General features: G+C 40.9%; 1 protein-coding gene across 5 annotated transcripts in view; it reads right to left on the reverse strand.

The window, feature by feature from the left end:
* Window positions 1-17,944, reverse strand: part of greb1l (GREB1 like retinoic acid receptor coactivator) — a 46,822-nt gene that overhangs the window by 17,899 nt on the left and 10,979 nt on the right. For 2 of the 5 annotated variants that reach the window (XM_073490450.1, XM_073490449.1), the window contains exons 1-7: window positions 9,625-9,788; window positions 6,581-6,692; window positions 3,110-3,269; window positions 2,749-2,922; window positions 2,437-2,613; window positions 2,095-2,271; window positions 1,166-1,288 (exon numbers count right to left, since the gene is read on the reverse strand). In XM_073490450.1, the coding sequence (XP_073346551.1) occupies window positions 1,166-1,288; window positions 2,095-2,271; window positions 2,437-2,613; window positions 2,749-2,922; window positions 3,110-3,266 (808 nt within the window). In that variant the 5' untranslated portion in view covers window positions 3,267-3,269; window positions 6,581-6,692; window positions 9,625-9,788. Of the gene's footprint in view, window positions 1-1,165; window positions 1,289-2,094; window positions 2,272-2,436; window positions 2,614-2,748; window positions 2,923-3,109; window positions 3,270-6,580; window positions 6,693-9,624; window positions 9,789-17,944 lie in introns of those variants that run through there. The other 3 variants (XM_073490447.1, XM_073490445.1, XM_073490446.1) reach the window with 2 other exon arrangements.

Genomic DNA, 17,944 nt, shown 5'->3' on the forward strand with positions numbered 1-17,944 from the left:
GCGCTTCTGGCCTTCATCTATCAAAGAAAGTTGTTGTGTCTGTATCCAATGTCCAATGCACAATACAAACACTCCCGATTTCATTAATCATTTCAGGATAAATTCAGAGCAGGGAACTGTATGTCAGCGACCTCTTCAGGAGCAGGATGTACCTGGAGGTGGCAGACGACGAGCCCTACAGCTCGGCTGTCTGACACATTAAAGTGTGAGATCTCTGCTGACAGGCAGCTTCCAGGTTCAGAACAAATCGATAGCATAAGCCTGGGAGCTTTTTTCAATCAAAGAGGGAACAGACGCTCCCGTTGTGAGAGGTCACAGAAGAACAGCGTCTCCTTGAAGAGAAGCAGCATCTGCCTCTTCATCATGTGACATTTAGCTTTTAGTTCACCTGAAGAAATGAGTCAGGGCTTCATTACATTACACTGTTACAATTTTTACGTGTCATGACCTCAATGACAGAAAGTGACAGAATTAAGGCAATATAATACAGGTTAATAGATATCATCATACTCACTTTTTCTATTACAGTTTTTCTGAAATCGTATGGTTACATATTCTAAAGACTAGCCACATAAAGGCTTTTAAATATTTCCCTCCTTATCTGATACATGTTCTTATATTTGGAGTGCCTGGATTGCCTCTGGTTTTTAAAACAAACCACCTACAGGTGTATTTTGGACATTTTCTTTCCCTGAGTTTAAAATTGACCATTGCATGAAAAAAACAAACATGCTTTACCTGACATGTCCGGCCTTAAGTTGTGTTCTGTAAAGAAGCATGCTAAAATACATAACATTTCACTTTTATCCGAAAAATAACATGAAATGAAATGTCAGTATGCTACCGGAATAAACACCAAAGCCTCACATCAACAGCGAGAGATGAAACGCAACACACACAACCGCCCCTTCATCATGAACTGAATTAACAGCTGAGTGCAGAGTCGTGCTTCTAGTGTCAGACCATGCTCACGTAATACATTTCCGGGGTTAACCACCACCACCTGTCTCTACAGCGACAACATAGAGCATTTACCAACAGATACAATGCCTCACGTGTTGAAATACTGGCTGCTTGTCTAAATATTAATTATATTGCACAGAGGTTAATCGACACATCCAGTCTGGAGTGGATCGACGTGCTTCTGCGCTGTGTGAAGTCTCACCTGAGAGGGAAAAGGGAGAGGAGCTGTGTCCACTGGTGCCTCCGTTTTCTTTACTGCTGAGAGACGAGGACGAGCTGGGCTTCGACGTCGATGCGCTGCTGGAGAGCTGACGGGATTTACAGTCTGTGAAGGCACAGAGAGGCAGAACTGTCATATGCAGTGTGCAATGGCACATCATCGTAAGAATGATATACGATGGGCCTCTACATCTGAATATTTTGAAATTTGATGATGAATGATGATATTTTAGAGTGAACTTTACTCCATTCCTATCGTATTTTGTAATGTGTATCAAAGTGGAAGTGGTTGGATGCTACCGTTAGCTGTTGTCTAACAGAAGTTAATCAAACATGTTGTTTAACCTTGAAATATGGCCCAATGCCCCTCCAGAATTTTACAATCCATTGCCTTTTCAGTTGCTGATCAATCAGAAAGATGTGAAATGATTACAACTAGTCGGATTTAGTATGTTTATACAACTCGCAACCTCCCACTATGACGTTTGAGCTTCACACCCTGAGCCTGATGTCAGAGGAAGATGGCCGCCGTGTGAGTATGTGCTAATAATAATGACAAAATGATTACAGCACGGCAGCGTTTAACACCTTAAAAAGACAACGCTTATGCTATATCACGAAATCAAGATGATTTATAGTCTCATATCATGACAATAATATAATACTGATATATTGCCCAGCCTTAGTTTGAGATTGTGTTTTCAAGAAAATTCCCACAAATGTGAAAATGCAATGGGACCAAGTAGAATCTGGCGAACAAGATGTTTTTTTGTCTTAAAAACCCAATCAGCTTGTTGAGATTGATGTTTTTAGGGATTTTGGTCTTAAGTTTGTGACTCATTATGTTAAAATAAAAGTGTAACACGGTTGCAGAAATAAAAAGTCTGGGATTTCGTGAGTGTTTTTTTTTACCTTTCCAGCAGATGAGGGGTCCTTTGCACAGAGCACCCTGAGAACTCTTCACCAGGTAGTATTTTAAGTGCTTCTGCTTCTTGGGCTGGGTGGATAACTTTAGGTTGATGTGGTTGGAAAACTCAGTGAAGTATCTGAAACCCTTTTCCCCACAGCCCACACAGTTTCCTGAAAAACCTGCGGGTAACAAGACAGAAAGCAAATTATTATCTTATTTTGACAAACCTTATTTATAGTCCAGTGCAGCTGTATGAGCAGCACAGGCTGACAACAAGCGCTTAAAACGATGCTGATGGCTATCTGTCTCCTCCACTCTTATCTCAGAACAGGGGACACACTGACCTAAAAGTGCATTTTTCCCATTCTCGTCAGGCAAAAAGCGGCGGTCCACGGCGCACACCAGGATGTGCTCGGGGACGCTGGGGGACTTGGCGCCGACCAGCTCGAAGCCTGCTGGGACTTCGATGGGCTCTGTTGCTATGGAGACCAGGCGGAGGTCCTTGCCGGCCTGACAGAACCCTGAAGAGAGGGAGAAGACGAAGCAGATGAGATATTGGATGAAATAAAGAAGGACTTTCATTCAAACTTAAATATAAATATGTGGTGTTTTGACAGTTATTATCAAGGCTTTTCTTTTCTGGGTGTTGTTCTTACCATCCAGTGTGCAGCAGCCGTCAGGTACAGGCGTCTGCAGGTAGGGAAGTGGAGGGCTGCTGCTGTCTGAGTCATCATCGTCCTCCAGCTCCTCTAGATCGTTGGACGAGTGGCCGTTCGTGAGCTCTTGGCTCGGCGGCTCCCGTCCGTGGAGGTCAGCTTTCGGCTTCATGTCTGAAGGACATTTCAATACATTTTTTTTCATTAGAGCTGGATTATATTTATGTAGGAACACTGTTTTTTTCAAGTTCATTTAGTCCTAATGAATTTCTATTGTGTTTCCTGGAAAGAACTCAATTTTATGTCAATTCAGTGAATAGCAGTGTAATAAAAGACGAGATCTTGGTTCAGTGTTTCCTACCTTCCACGTTACCAGGATACGGCTCCGGATCAAGGTAGAGCTGTGTGAAGATAGGCTGTGGATCTCCACTGCTTGAGCGCAGCGACGCCTCAATAGAGTTATGGAGAGCCTCTTCAAATCGAGCAGACTTCAGCTGCCCGGCGTATGAATTCCCCATTGTCTGTGAGAGCGAAGAGAAAAGAGCTCGATGTGCAGTCGCAGTACTGTTTATCACGATGCATTGATTAGTTATGTTGAATGTAGTCACACAGAATAGCAAAGACAGCAAACTGGCAACAGGTGTCTCACACAATTATCTGACAGCTCTCCACACAATAATGCTCGTGTGTAGGTTCTGTTTTAGCATGACTGTGTATACCACCTTGTCTTTTTGTCAGTTTTTTACGTTTTAAAACATGTCCCCGTCTCCTTCAGTTGTTCAGGGGAATGCTGCAATGCTGTTTTACTGTGAAGTTCCAAAAATGTTTTGTGGACGACGACGTATCACCCAACTTTCCATTGGCATGGGGGTGAACTTATCCTTTAATAAAGTCTGCCTTCTTCTACTAAAAGACAGGCACTAGCGACAAGGAGAGGTTTTGGACTGGAAACGGATTGCAATACAAGAGAACCCAGAAAAATTATAAGGAAAAGGACTTCTTGCTGTCTGTATTTACACGTATAGTTGCATTTTAGGAGGAGGAGGTGCAGATCAGCTATGTCGAGGACGATATATTAAATCCCTAAATGTATCCTTCCCATTTTAAGAATGCAGGCATGAAATGATTTGTTGATTCTTCAAGCAAGAATGCTTGACATCTGTCCTGTGATAAATTTTCCTGGTTAACCAGAGGCTATTGCATTAATTGACTCTCACAAGCACTCAACCATGTTTGCTTGCAGTCACACACACATGCAAAGATTTTCTCTACGTCAGCCCAAAACATAATGGCCAAGGCCAATGGCTTTTTCCAGTCTTTTTTTGGCTCTTTCTCCTTCTGTCACTGCCTGCTCTGCCCCCGTGCCCCCTCCACCCCAGTGTCCACTCAGTGACATCTGCCGGGGTCGGCTGTGTGGGCCCGAGGTTGGCTGGCTCTCTGGTGGCAGGTGGCAGCTGGACAGAGGGCTGAGCATGTCATCTCAAAGGAGAGAGCAGGGAGGAAAGAAAGAGAGAAAGAAAGCAATCCTAGTGTGGTGAAAAGGCAGCACTGACCAGTGCCTCTTCTACATCATGGTGTCCATTCATTACACAATGGAGCTTCCTACTCAACTCCCTCTTTTCGGTTTGTCATAACATTTCACTGGATTTGTTTTTAATACTGAGCCAGTAATCAAGGGTGTTCAAGCTGTGTGGGGCCGAAAGTTGAAGGGAAAATAAAGGGAGCTTTGGCTTCTTTCCTGACACATGAGTTTGACCAGAAATGCCTTCAATGTCTGTCCTTGGACTACATTTGACTGGTGCAGACCAGAGCTGTGGTTCATCAACACTGGAGCAGCCAAGTGGAGGCCAGGTTGAAGACTTCAGCTGTTTGGGAACAACTCCTCTTTCATGTCTAACAAAGATCCTGCACAGCTGTTGAAACACTTACATGACAAGGTCATGTTGCAGCTTCAGTTTCAATGATAGTCAGTTATATAACTGACCAAAACCTGAGCTCAGAGTCCAGTAATGATTTAAAATGTGTTGAGTTGCTGCTGATGTACCTTTTAAACACAGTATTTGTTTTGTTAAAAGGTGCACAATGGCTGAATTAGAAATGTAGCTGACATGATGCAAAACTAAAATAATTTAAGCTATTTAGCACTTAACAAAGACCAACAAAAGGTTGTAGATTTGTTAATTACGACTACTTTTTAAAATTCATTAGGGCTGCAACTAACAATTTATTTAATTATTGATTCATCTACAGATTTTGTTAACTGATCAGTTGTTTTGTCTATAAAATGTCAGAAAGGAGGTAAAAATGTCCAGCTAAGACAAATATTTTGTGTTTTATGACCAAAAGTCTAAAACCCAAACAAACTGCAGCAAATCTACTGATCATCGGGCATTTTTGCTCCAAAAGAGAACCGAAACTCTGAATTGATCATAAATATAGTTGACTTTTGTTTATGTTGACGGTCTAATCGATTAACTGACTTTTCATATTTTACAGGCAAAATCTACAAGTTGTAATATGAAAGTTACGCAGTTTTCGACACAATCTCTTCAAAGTCCTAATGCTGAAAACTATGCTGTGTTTATGAGCTAAAAGAGAAATTGTTTCTTTGTTATTAAAGCCGTTTGTGAAGTACAGTTTCACCAATTCATCTATACACGGCATGTTGTTGAGGCAGTCATATGCGCTGTTTGATGTAGTCTCAAAAGGACTTCAATCTTGAAATGTCAACTTTATTCTCCACTTTGTACTTAAGTGCATAATGAAAAAAAAAGTCCTCCTCTAATTTTGTATCCTCACTCCTGACCCTAACACTCTTCCGTAGTTGTTGCACTCATCCAGGATAAGAATAATAATGAATATATGATTATGTCAGTCATTCAATAAATATCTACTAGACACATTCTCTTCTGGTCACACAGATACCCTGAACCTTTCTAATTTGTCAATTATGGGCTTGGTTGGAATAAAAGTTGGAGCTGCCTTCCTCCTCCCAGCGCTCATCTTACCCACGCCTGGACAGGTTCCAGATCCCGTGTTTATCTAACAACCTTCCTGGGGAGGAATCTGACCAACCCAGACAAAAGACAAGATTAACAGTGCCTGACTGTGCTGTCAAAGAGATAAGAAGCTTAACAGAATGAAGCTACAGTATTTCTTGCTTAACTGATGGAGGAAGGCGGCTGCACAGAGAAACAAAGACAGAGAGGGTAAATAGTGCCTGAGGGCGTTTTTAAAGCAGCGGCTGCCTGTTTTGATTGTCAAGTCAAAGGAGGCTCCGGAGGCTTCTTTGGCTGGCTGACCCTCAAGCCTCAATGGACAGATTTGTCATTAACCTCGCGCAGGCCGGAGGTGAACACAGAAAATGACCTTTTATCACCTGCTCGACTTAAAACAAAGCCTGACTGCGGCGGAGGTCGCTTAACGGGTGTTTCTGGGGTGTGACTGAGGTGGTTGCTAAGGTCAGCTGCAGTGGCAGGGGAGGGGGGTTATTTCAGGTGAGTCAGCGGCTGCAGTCTGCTTGATGGATTGTCAAACATAATGAGTGGACTCTTCCGGGAAGAAGCAGTTTAATGTTCATGGCTGAAAGTGGGCGTTCACATCACTGAGTGGTGGCCTTAAAACTGCCTCTCAGATGGTCAGTCAAGGCCATTCAGCTCCTGGGTGGCATCAACAGATTGTATGAATGTGACCCCAGGTCAAAATAAACTAGCCTAATCTTCACTCGGTGGATTTGAGACGGAGAAAATATGAGAAGGCAGACAGTCTGAAATAACAGCTGCATTTTTAACACATAAGCTTTGCATTAAAAAAAAACAATAAGGTGACTTACGTTGTTGGATTGTTCCCAGGCGTGAAGGGACCAGTTCACCTCTGCTACATGCTGGATCGCTACCACTCAGTAGACACTTTCAGCAAACACATTTCACTCAGCGCTTCGAGACCTGGAGGAGAGAAGGGAGATCTTAAGTTAGGTCACTGACGACAAATTTCACATTTCATACTTCCTGAAAGATAAGCTGTAGCCTACCGGGGCTAGATTTCCTCTCAGCAGCCAGTACGTTACATTTTAATCTTAATTCACTAAAAAAGAGAAATTTACAATTTACTATGGAAAATCATTGAAATAGGGCTGAACGTTAAGGCAAAAGATTTGTTTGGGTCTTTACTGAACAAACATGTTTTTGCTTGACCAGGAAGTCTGTGCAGCATTATGGAACTTCTTTATAATGGTGCTTTGTGACACATTTTACGATTTTGGCCATTTTGTGATATTCATAGTATATCGATTAATTGTTCAGCCCCATGCTAAAAAGATTTTTTTTTTTTTTTTTTTTTTATCAAAAATTTTAATAAAAGTTAAAATAATCTTGTCCATTAAAGGTTTTATCACTTGAATCAAGAAAATATGTTTGTTAGACCTTGGTAGTATAAGTGATTTTCTGCAAGAAAAAACACAATGTGGAGGTATTATATTATTGAATGGAAAGCCAAAAACATAAGCTGTTTTCTGAAATGCTACAGATATTCTGGCACTGCAGGTCACCACAATCCAGAGAACATACCCATTCACAATATAAATGGGTGCACTTATGGCCATCCAAACGTTAAGAGCTGCTCAAACCATGACATATGTACTCACTATTACAGGCCTAAAAAGGGTGCTATGTGATACCACGACCCCGGGGCTATTTTCGTAAAAACACAATTGGGTTTTCTAGTTTGTAGCTGCCCTCGCTACACAAAGTCACTCCACTCTGAATGGATCTGCCAGTTACTTTGACCCTTTGACAAAGGATTGTTTACCCACTCAGGCTCTTTTATAACATAAGCAAATTTCCCCTTCTAAACACTGACTGTCACAATCTACCCCGTCTTCATTTCTGACTGTTTGGTGCTATTCATGTGAGCTGGTCTGGGGTCCAAGTCCTTCACGTAGCAAGTGTACATAAGCTGGTCCAACTTGCATTCACTAGACCTTATTTTGTGAATGATTAGCCAGCTTGATACAGCCACTCAGTGTAAACTTAAAAATGTCAATATGTCAGAAACCTCCACTCTTTTACCTTCTGGGAGACTGAAAATGTTATTTAAGATAAAAGAAAATTGCATCAGAATTCAATGTAGCATTGATCATGTGAAATATAATATTCTAGCTAAAGTACTGCAACACAACTTGCATTGGGTGTTGCCACAAAGGAATGACTCCCAACCACAGGTTTCCCTCTGCTAATTACCCAGGGAGCAGAGTCTTGAAATATTTTGATGCTTATCTAGTCGCGAAGGATAGACGACACAGAAGGAGACGCAGATGGCTCCCGAGATGAAGGAGACGTAAACCTAGAGATCAACTTCAGCCCAGCCTGGGGTGAAGAATAAGGTCCTGTTTTTCCAGAAATCCCATTTGAGTTAAAGTTTAGGCTCACGTGCTGGTTTGGGTTTTCATTCATTAAAAGCACATTTCTCACATACAGCCTGCAACTGGACGCATACATACCCAGTATCTGTAAATCATACACTACCTGTAATATACACAGCACAATATATGCACATATAAAGATTTCATTAGGTCCAGAAATATATATCGCATTTGAGTATCTTTACATCTGTCTTTAAACAGTCATCTGTGCTGCCTGTGCTGATATCATACTTACATTTACTTACTTACTTACATTTTACACTGAAAGCTGTAATCAAAAAGGATATCAGCCTCATGTTTCTCTGTACATCTTCATTATTTTCAAAAAGTACCATTTTTAGAGATTGGAAAGCAAAGATTGGTAAGTTCACATAAGAATATTGTTGGTTAATGTTAAGTTTCATGAATGAATATTGTTCAGATGAAATATATTGCAGTAAAGGCTATCTGCAGCTGTTTTGTTAGCCATTGTCAATGTGTTTACATTATCTGGCAATGCGGCACATAAAAGAAAATAACCAAAACTTAATGGATCCGGCATGAATGTTAATTTTCCTTAAATTCCCTGTAATTGGCATGAATTGTTAAGTATTGTTAAGCAATGGTCACAATTGTGGCATAGTGATTTAAATCCTTAAACATGTAGTAAATCAAACCTTACATAACATTTATCTTAAACATTATTTTAGATTTTGAACTCTTTCCAAATGAGCCAATCTTACTTTTAGCCCAGCCTCTCCTTTCTCTCCAGTCCTCCTATTGTTTCTCCCTCAACTGCTTAATTACATTACTGTTTACAATAGAGGCAGAGAGGCAGGATTAAACTTGCCTTTTTTACATGGTTTCATACATTGTGACTCATCAAATCCTTCAGGTCAAAGCCAACACATTTTCTAAATAAATTTGAAGAAATCCCTCATTAATATTTTCTACATTCCTTATAAATATTTGAGAAATAGAGGTACAAAGATGTTGATACTGTCCAAACAAATAAACTTGACACTTGGGTGTTGTTAAAATTGAGCTAATTAAATAACTACAGAGAAATGAAAAGAGTTAATTTAGCATTTGTTTAAAAAATACTAAATTAAAGCTACCCACTGACTAAATTAGCTCTTTTTCCTCTTTTCACCAAAGTCGTAGAGCAAATGTTAATGAAAATTTGATAAATATCTTAATTGTTTTCGCCTTCATTGTTATGCTTCAACATTTAAAGTCCATACCAATAGTTGAAATGCGGGAAAGAGCTCAGCACACTCTTAACATTAGAAAAGCAGTGGTGGTGAAAAGCCACTGCCCATCAGACATGAGAGAAAAGGGGGATGGGGTGAGAAATGTAGGGGGGGGGGGCGCGACAAACATCTCTCCATGTTCTCTAAATTAGGTGCAAAAAGCCCATCTCATTAATGCTACATCAGGGCCACATGTGACACACTTTAAAAAAGCTTCTCCTGTACCTTCCATGACGACCGGTCGATGAGCCCTTCAAATCCAAACTAAATGCGGTAAATTCCAAATGTGAGGTTTCTTTTTCTTTCAAAAATAGTCCATTGTAGATAATAAATCCTTTTGAAAAGAATTTGCTGATTCTCAGGCAGCATATGGAGTTTCACTCTTCTCTGGTATGTCTCAAGTCACCTTTGTCATGATAGAAAGAAATGGGAATCCCACTCTTCCCCTCAGTACAGCAGAAACCCTCCCTCTCTCTCTCTCTCTCTCGCCCTCTCTCTCTCTCTCTCTCTCTCACTCACATGCAAACAAACACACACACACATAACCACAGACCCCTCCCCCTAGTCCCCTATGCCCTCCTCTGTCCTGTGCCATTTGCCAAGGAGGGAGGGAATCCACCGGGGGCTCATTCATCTTGGCCCTGCTGACCCCCTGTGGTGACAGATGCTCTTGGAGGCCTGCAGAGCCGTGGGGGGAAACAAAGAAGAAGCCCCACTTCTCCCCGCAGCCACACATCCACGGCGCCCTGCCACGCGTGACCCCCAGCACGCCGAGTCGTCCGCCGCGGGCACAGCGTCAGGTGGAAGTTTGCATTTTCTGGACATCAAACTTTCGCTCTCATGCATGAACTTAAATCTCACTGCCACGCTGGATTTTCTTTTTTTTTAATTTTATTGGGGGCCAATTCAGACCTAGAAGAGTCCATCCCCAGCAAAATGGAGACAAGAATGTCAGGTCAGCCTGAGCATTTTGTCTTGGTAGCCTTGTCCGGGATTGACCCCACACTGGGCTTTTACTCCCGCTATAAATACCAAGGGGCTCATCTGGTCAAAATAAATAAACGGAAATGCACCACAAATCAACAGGCGCAGGCAGATGTTGGGGATTGTATGTCATCATAGCCAAGTGATCACTGCTTGTACCTTATCCTGAGATGGAGAGGGTGCTCATTTCCAGGAAAGACTGATCATACTATATGTATGTGAAGTTACATATGTGTCACATCTACAACATCTGAGCACAATGCCAAACCTGCTTTGAAATATTAGACTCCATTCCCTTGAGTCATAGAACTTACTGTATTTTGACACTATGTTAAGGATTTACAATCCAATATCAACAATTACAGTTTCAAATCTTCATTGTTGTTTCCGGTCAGGGTTGCTGAATCTTTGCAACACACTCAACTATCTCTTGACTTTGAATCGTAAACACAACCAGCTGTCAGATTGCCAAGTCTAACTGTAAACTGTTACGACATTGTTTAGACTGCAGTTCAGGGCTTGAACTAACTACTATTTTCTTTGTCGGATTAATCGATTGGTTGTTTGGTCGATAAAATGTTAGAAAAATGTTGAACACAGTTTCTCAAAGCCCAAGACACGTCCTAAAATATCTTGTTTAGTCCACAACCCAAACATAATTAGTTTTCTGTCATAGAGGCGTAAAGAAGACAGAAAGTACTCACATTTCCAAACGCAATGCAATGTTTTTTGTGGGTGTCAATTTGTTGATTTGTCAGCAGGATTACACAAAACTACTGAACGGATTTCCACAAAACGTGGATGGAGGATGTGTCTCGACCCAGAATAAACCCCATTAACTTTTGGTGTGGATTTGGATAAAGGGACGGGTCCAGGAATGTTTTTTTTCACTTACTTTAACGTTGCAAGATAGGGGGTTTGTTGACATTTTTGTTGTTTTTGCATTTCTCTGGAAATTATACAAAAAAAAAAATCAGGCATACTTAGGTGGCTGGTATCTATGAATGACTACAATTTGATGCAAATCCAAGTAAAAATCCGGATGTAGCGGATTTAAATATGTTTATTCGATACTGGGTTAGGCTTGATTGAATTAAAGGGGACTGTCGGTATCAATGATCAAAATATTTGGTGATTAATTCAACAGCTTGAATACCACACAACATGTGCATCATTTACTGTGGAACTTGGTTACTACATCAACTGTACAGCACCCTGTAAGGCTTCTGCATCTGTTTTCCGGCCGACTAATTAATGTCAAGCAAGTCAGCAAGAATTTGTCAGGTAAACAGTAGGTCTGAGTAAACTCACATCTACTTGATGACCGGGAAGATGCACTCACAATTAACCATGACCCAGAGATTTCAGTTAGTCCCCTCAGATGTATGTATTAGATTCATTAAAAGTTAAAAATTGAATTGAAGTAGAACTGTACAGAAATTGGATTATTGCGTGAATTCAAAACACAAAATAACGACGGCAATTCATGCTTGTAATAAATTCTTCTCACTCTCCCTTCACTGGCCCGTGTTTCTTGCTTCACTGAGCCGTGAGACTGATGTTCCAGTTCATTACCACAGACACAGTCAACAGTTGTTTTAATCAAGTTGTGTGCAGCTCTTCTCACCTCCTCTCCAATGGTTATATTAGGGCGCCGTCAGTGTGAGGCCTGCTGTAAACCACCACACGAGCCAATCAGGGCCTCCATTAGTCCTCATGCACTCATTTTCTCTCAATCAGCCACATTTGTCTAAACATTGGGCTTGAGTTTGACTGTGAAATTTGTCCGGCTATTGCTGATTTAGACCACACATGGGAAACATGGGTGAGTCTCAGGTAGCGCCACCGATTTATATTCAACATCTTTAAGTGATAGAAATGTATATTAACTGTAGTTATCAATCTCTACAATGATCCATCCGATACCAGCGCAGTCACAAGTTCAAACGGGGGAAAAGAGCTGTCAGTGTGATTTATCTCTGAGCCCCTGACTTTGACATGGCCTGTCTTATATAGCCCATTTAAAATGGAGATAATGAGTAAACCCTGCATTTTCTTTGGCCTCAAAAGACACTGTGCAAAAAAACAAAAGAGTGTGTATTGAATGCTTGCCCGCCCCCGAGCCCATCCTTCACCACTGCATTGAGCTCCTGCTAAAGTCCCTGACAAAGGGGAAGTATCCCTGCCACCGCCACCTGAGGAAAGACGAGTCACATGATCAGCTGAGGGGGGGTCTTAAATGTAGGGGGAGAAGGGTTCTTCCTCTTTTGGGATTCCCAGAGGAGAGTCACAGCTTTGTTTTAGCCGACTCAGCGAAACTAGGCGGTTGGTTGGAGTAGTGTCCACCTAGATTTATCTGATATCACTGTGTCGAATGTTCCAACCACATCATAATTAATGTAGCTCCAGAATCATTACTGCAAGTGGTCTAAGTCCACACTGGTAGCAGGTTGTGGTGGTTGAATGGGTCTAGCACAGGACTTTCACTTGGGAGATCAGGGAGAAGATATTGTATTGTTGAATTACTGTTTTTAGATTTAGTTCGGTTAATAATTGCAGTTATTTTTTGTTGGTTTTCTGTAGTAGTTTGTTTAAGTTAAGGCAACAACACTACTTGTTTAGGTTCTCTGACAACAAGGACAGAGGATGTCTTTCACAGTACAGATTGTAAGGCCCACTGTGTGTGTGATTGTAATTTTGGGCTGTACAAATAAAACTGACTTGACTTGACCATTGACCATTGTCCAATCCCAACCAATTTTAAGTCACTGTAGTTTCCTGCAAATGTTGAGCCATACATGTATGTCACCAAACTCACTTCCTTGTTCATGGTTGTAAAGATTCAGACATGACAACAACGTGTCACATTTACCAACAAAAAAGACCGCTTAAGACAAGGCTGATGTTCTGCACAAAGCGGGGATGGACTGTTTTGTACCGCATGCAGCATTGTGGTGGACCACAAATCAAAAGTCATCAACTTACGAACACTTCTACCACAAAACACAGCCGGAGAAATGCAACCATATCTATTGCCAAGCGCTTAACGAATCAGGTTGAGTTAAACATGCCTTAATGTGATAGATGTGATAATGTTAGTGTATATGTTAATAAAAAGTCTCAAACAAAATGTTAAAAATGATGGGAAAGCTTTATTCAAAATATCAAGCTTGATGTGTACTGGAATCAGAAATTGAGGGCATTGGAAAACATAAAAAACATTGTAGTTTTTTAGAAAGGCTGCCTCAAAATCAGGCAATTTAAGCCGCAACAATCCCAAAAAAAACAAAGAAATCCTGAAGAGACTGGTTTAGGAAAAGATCATGGTTTGGGTTAAAATAGACCCAGTTAACCACATGTTAGAAAGGCTTATTTCTTCCATGTGGGCAATTTCCCAGTCTTTTTCCTGAGTCATAAGCTATGACATCACAAAACGTCCTTGGTCAGTTGCATTGATGGTCCTGGAGAAACAGTTATATATATAATATATATAAACAATATATTTGGATGGCTTCCACTGATTACTCAACATGGCAGGTAGAGGCTCTGCCACTGTAGGGAAACTGCTCTGCAGATGAGGTTCAACCGACAAATCAAGAGATGAGAGATGAGCATCAGGTGGGGAGGAAGTACAGCAACCGAGGTGCTAAATAGCACGTCTGACTCTTATAATAAGAAAACAATCCTGCAGCTCAACTGTCAAAAAACAAAACAAGAAAACGAAGCTGCCACCATGTGAAAATTCCTGCAACAGAATCCCCTCTCCTCACGTGGGCTACCTGACGCCAAGGGTGTGAGGACTCGCACTGTTGTTTACTATCCGGGTGGTAGTCCACGGCTCTAATTTCCTTATAAAAGCCCCACGAGCTTCTTCGAAACCCCCCCTCCTCCCGCTCCTCGGGACTACCTGCTGGGCCCTGAAGTGCAAATCGGTGCTAGTGAGGATAGCAGATGAGCTGAGGTCATTCATGGCTTTCCAGTGGGCCACACAAACAAAAGCAAACATTCCAGCTGAATGCCATTGCTGAAGTCGGCAGCAACAGAGAGAAAGAGAGGGAGAAGGAGACAGAGCAGGGCTCAGTGGTGATAATAGCCTGAGGGTGGGTGTGTGTGTGCACGTGCATGTGTGTGTGTGTGTGTGTGTTCTAGGGGATTATCTGTGGAACTATAAAGTGGGGTGAACCAGGGTTTAAGACCTGGTGTGACCAGAGGGAACGGGGGCAGGGTCCAGGCCTGAGGAGGGGTGGACAAAAGGAGCATTTGGGCAGATGAAGAAGTCATCATCATTAAGCCACTGGAAGTTTACTGTCCAGTTATAAAACTCATTTCAAAATTAGGGGCGAGGGGTGTGTGTGTGAAAGGGCAGCAAGGCTGGGAAGGCCTGCGAGGGGCTGAAGGGACTGAGGAACTGTAGCACTAATTCATTAGGGGACAAGCAGGCTTTGTGTTAACACCAGGTTGATTGGAGTGGTGACCTTGTCACACACTCTGGCCGAGCGGATGAGTTTAAGGGCAAGGCATTTAACCTTAAACTAAATCTCAGCCGCGGACAAAGGCCGGCATCATTTAATGGCACAGGGCTACCAAACAGATAACTGAGGCAGCACAAATGGAAGACAAGCCTTGTTAAAGGGCGCTCACTCAACACTTCTTCAGACATCATTTGTGTACAGTAAAATTATAGTGTATATCATAATTAATATTCCTGAATATCACTCAGAAGACATTGTTTCTTCTTTTTAATAAATAAATAGCAATTGTTTAGACATGCAGACTAAAGCTGCAATGATTAAACTGTACTCTTTAAGTTGACTTTACTTTAAAAAGTCAGGAAACTGATCACGTCAGACTTACCAAGTAGAGTATTAAATTTAAGATGTATGAGCTTAGAAGCGAACAACTTTAGTCGAATTTACTTGGCAATTTTGAGGTCACCTTTGTCAGATTTTACAGTGCAATCAATTAATCGATTAGTTGCTAATTATCAAATTAATCGGCAACTATTTTGACAATTGATTGATTGGTTGGAGTCATTTTCTCATTTAAAAAAAGGGTTAAATTATCTGACTCCTGTTTCTTAAATGTGAATATTTTCTTGGTTTCTTTCCTCCTCCACGACAGTCAACTGTTTCAATGAATACATAAAAAAAAATGGAGAGAGTGAAGTCAAACTTTTGGGAATGGAAGGAAGCTTGAAAACACCTCTTAATTGTTTATTTTACTTAATTGTTTTGGCTATCAAACAAAATAGTGAAAATGAAGTATTTTTCATGGTAATATCTAAACAGCTGTCCTAAACCAGTTCACTTTACCAACATGTATTATTTTTGCTCGGAAACTCACTGCAACGATTAATCAGTCGGCCATTTTTGTCTTTCTGAAATTTTCAATAAAGCTGACTGAAACGATGTTGTTGTGAGGACATTTGCAAGTTAAAATGTTTCGTGTTATTACACTGATTCTAAATTAAGTTTATATAATCGCTCGCCATCTGTGAGTGATTGTTCTAAAAAACTGATCCAATATCCAGTTTCCTCCTGATTTCATCCTTTGCAAAGTTAAAGTTCAAATGCCAAATCTAAACTGGTGACCACATAAATCCATATTTTCATTGTTTCACCGTGTTTATAGAATGTAAGAAATGTTCCATCCTGATGGCCAAAACAAAAAAAGTCAGTTCTTTGTCGATGTGAGCGCTGAGCACAGCGATGGCTTCTCATGGCTGTTCCCCCTGATAGAATAAGTGAATGAAAGTGAAGGACGAGTGACAGTTTACAATGCCGTTCATGACTGTGTAATAAAATGGAAGGCCTGTCAGTGAACCCAATCTGCATTTTACAACGCTGCCGGGTTGAACGCCAGTTCACCTAAGTCTGAACAACAGGGAGAGACACAGGACCCTAATGCATTTATGGACTTATTCAGGGAAGCCATATTGAATAAGACAACAATGAGTTCTATTTCATACTGTAAAGCTGTCACAGGGCTGTGGTCAAATGGCGGTCAATGGTAAAGGGCAAGATGAGGGGAGGGGATAAAATCTTAAGACTTGAGCACGATGTTAACCGGACTCGATGCATTCTTTAAAGATTTATATTTTCATTCTAATACCCTAACCTTAAATGAAATTTATGGTCAAATTAAGCTGCATATACATGTATCTGTATCTTATCCTTTTCTGACATAAAAATTGATCCTCCACCATCACCAGAGCTTCTTCTAACATCTGGTCCACACCTAATGGCTCATCCCAGAGTAGATCTTTGATGATGGTTGACCAGGCCTTGTCCCGGCCATAAACTGTTGTTTAGACAGCCCTATTTGTTATGGGGTGTAAAAGGAGAGCCATGGATCACGTTGAGAGGGCCAACACTATCAAAACATTGGCTCTTATCAGATGACAGAGCTAGCAGAGGGGTCAGGTTCTGTTTCCAGGAGCTGCTCTCCACCCTGCCTCCACATCACGTCAGTCAAACGGAGGTTCAGAGGTGATACTCATGGGGGATTTCCGATGGTCATAGCCTACATTAGAAGGGCTTTGTGTTGTTTGGCATTTTTCCAGATCCGTACCGACGCGTCACCTTAGTTTTTACCAAAACAGATGAAAGCAGATTTGCTTATAAGCTTTCTCTGAGCCCTCAAGCAGCTTTACAGTCTTCATCAGCAAATGAAAGTGGCCCCTGCATCATCACGTGACATAAGCGTTGATTGTTGGTCACATGATAACAACAACCAACATAATTTTGGCCACACTTTATGCATATGCGTAATTTATGCACATTTTCCTGATATTCTCCAAGAAGGTTTACTGGATGGAAATTACTTAATTTAGTTCTAATTAGTGAGTATTCTTTAAAAAAGAAAAAAACTTAAACCCGACCAAAAATTAATTAACTATTCATTTATTTTTGGAAGAATTATTCTCTATATTTGTTGAGCTGTATGCACAATTACAAACACAATTGCTCTAGAGATGAAACAATTTAATAGATGAACAACTAATTAATACTAATAAAATAAAAATTAATAAAAATAAAAGCAAAATAACTGCGAGTTTCATGTTCTCAAGTCTCAGGATTTACTGCTTTTCTTTGTCTTAACAGCATCTTGGGCATTTTTTCAGCTGATTGGTCTAAACAAGACATCCGAAGAAAGGAAACTGAGATGGACATTTTTAACAATCGATTAATTCATTAATTGAAAAATGAATTAGCAGATGAATCCATTATCCATTAGTTGCAGCCCTACCCCCCTCTGCTCATTAGAAACCTTGAAGACATGTTAAAGATAAAGACATCCTTTATCTGTGTCGACAATATTTTAGATACCTCTAATTATTTTACAAATAAAGGAATAGACATGAAAGGCAGAGATACAAAAGAGAGCAGATCCCTCAAAGTTCAGTCAAAGTGCTTCCTTGAAAAGTTCCCACCACTGACACATTAACTCAATTTAGCCACACAGGAGCACTCATGGAGAGGACATAAGAAAGAGGTCTGTTGTGTTTATCAGGCGTCCAGAGAGAGATCCACCTTTCACAATAGGACCTCTCCTTTCTTTT

This window comes from Pagrus major, chromosome 21 (genome assembly GCF_040436345.1).
Source record: "Pagrus major chromosome 21, Pma_NU_1.0".
Classification (NCBI taxonomy): Eukaryota; Metazoa; Chordata; class Actinopteri; order Spariformes; family Sparidae; genus Pagrus; species Pagrus major.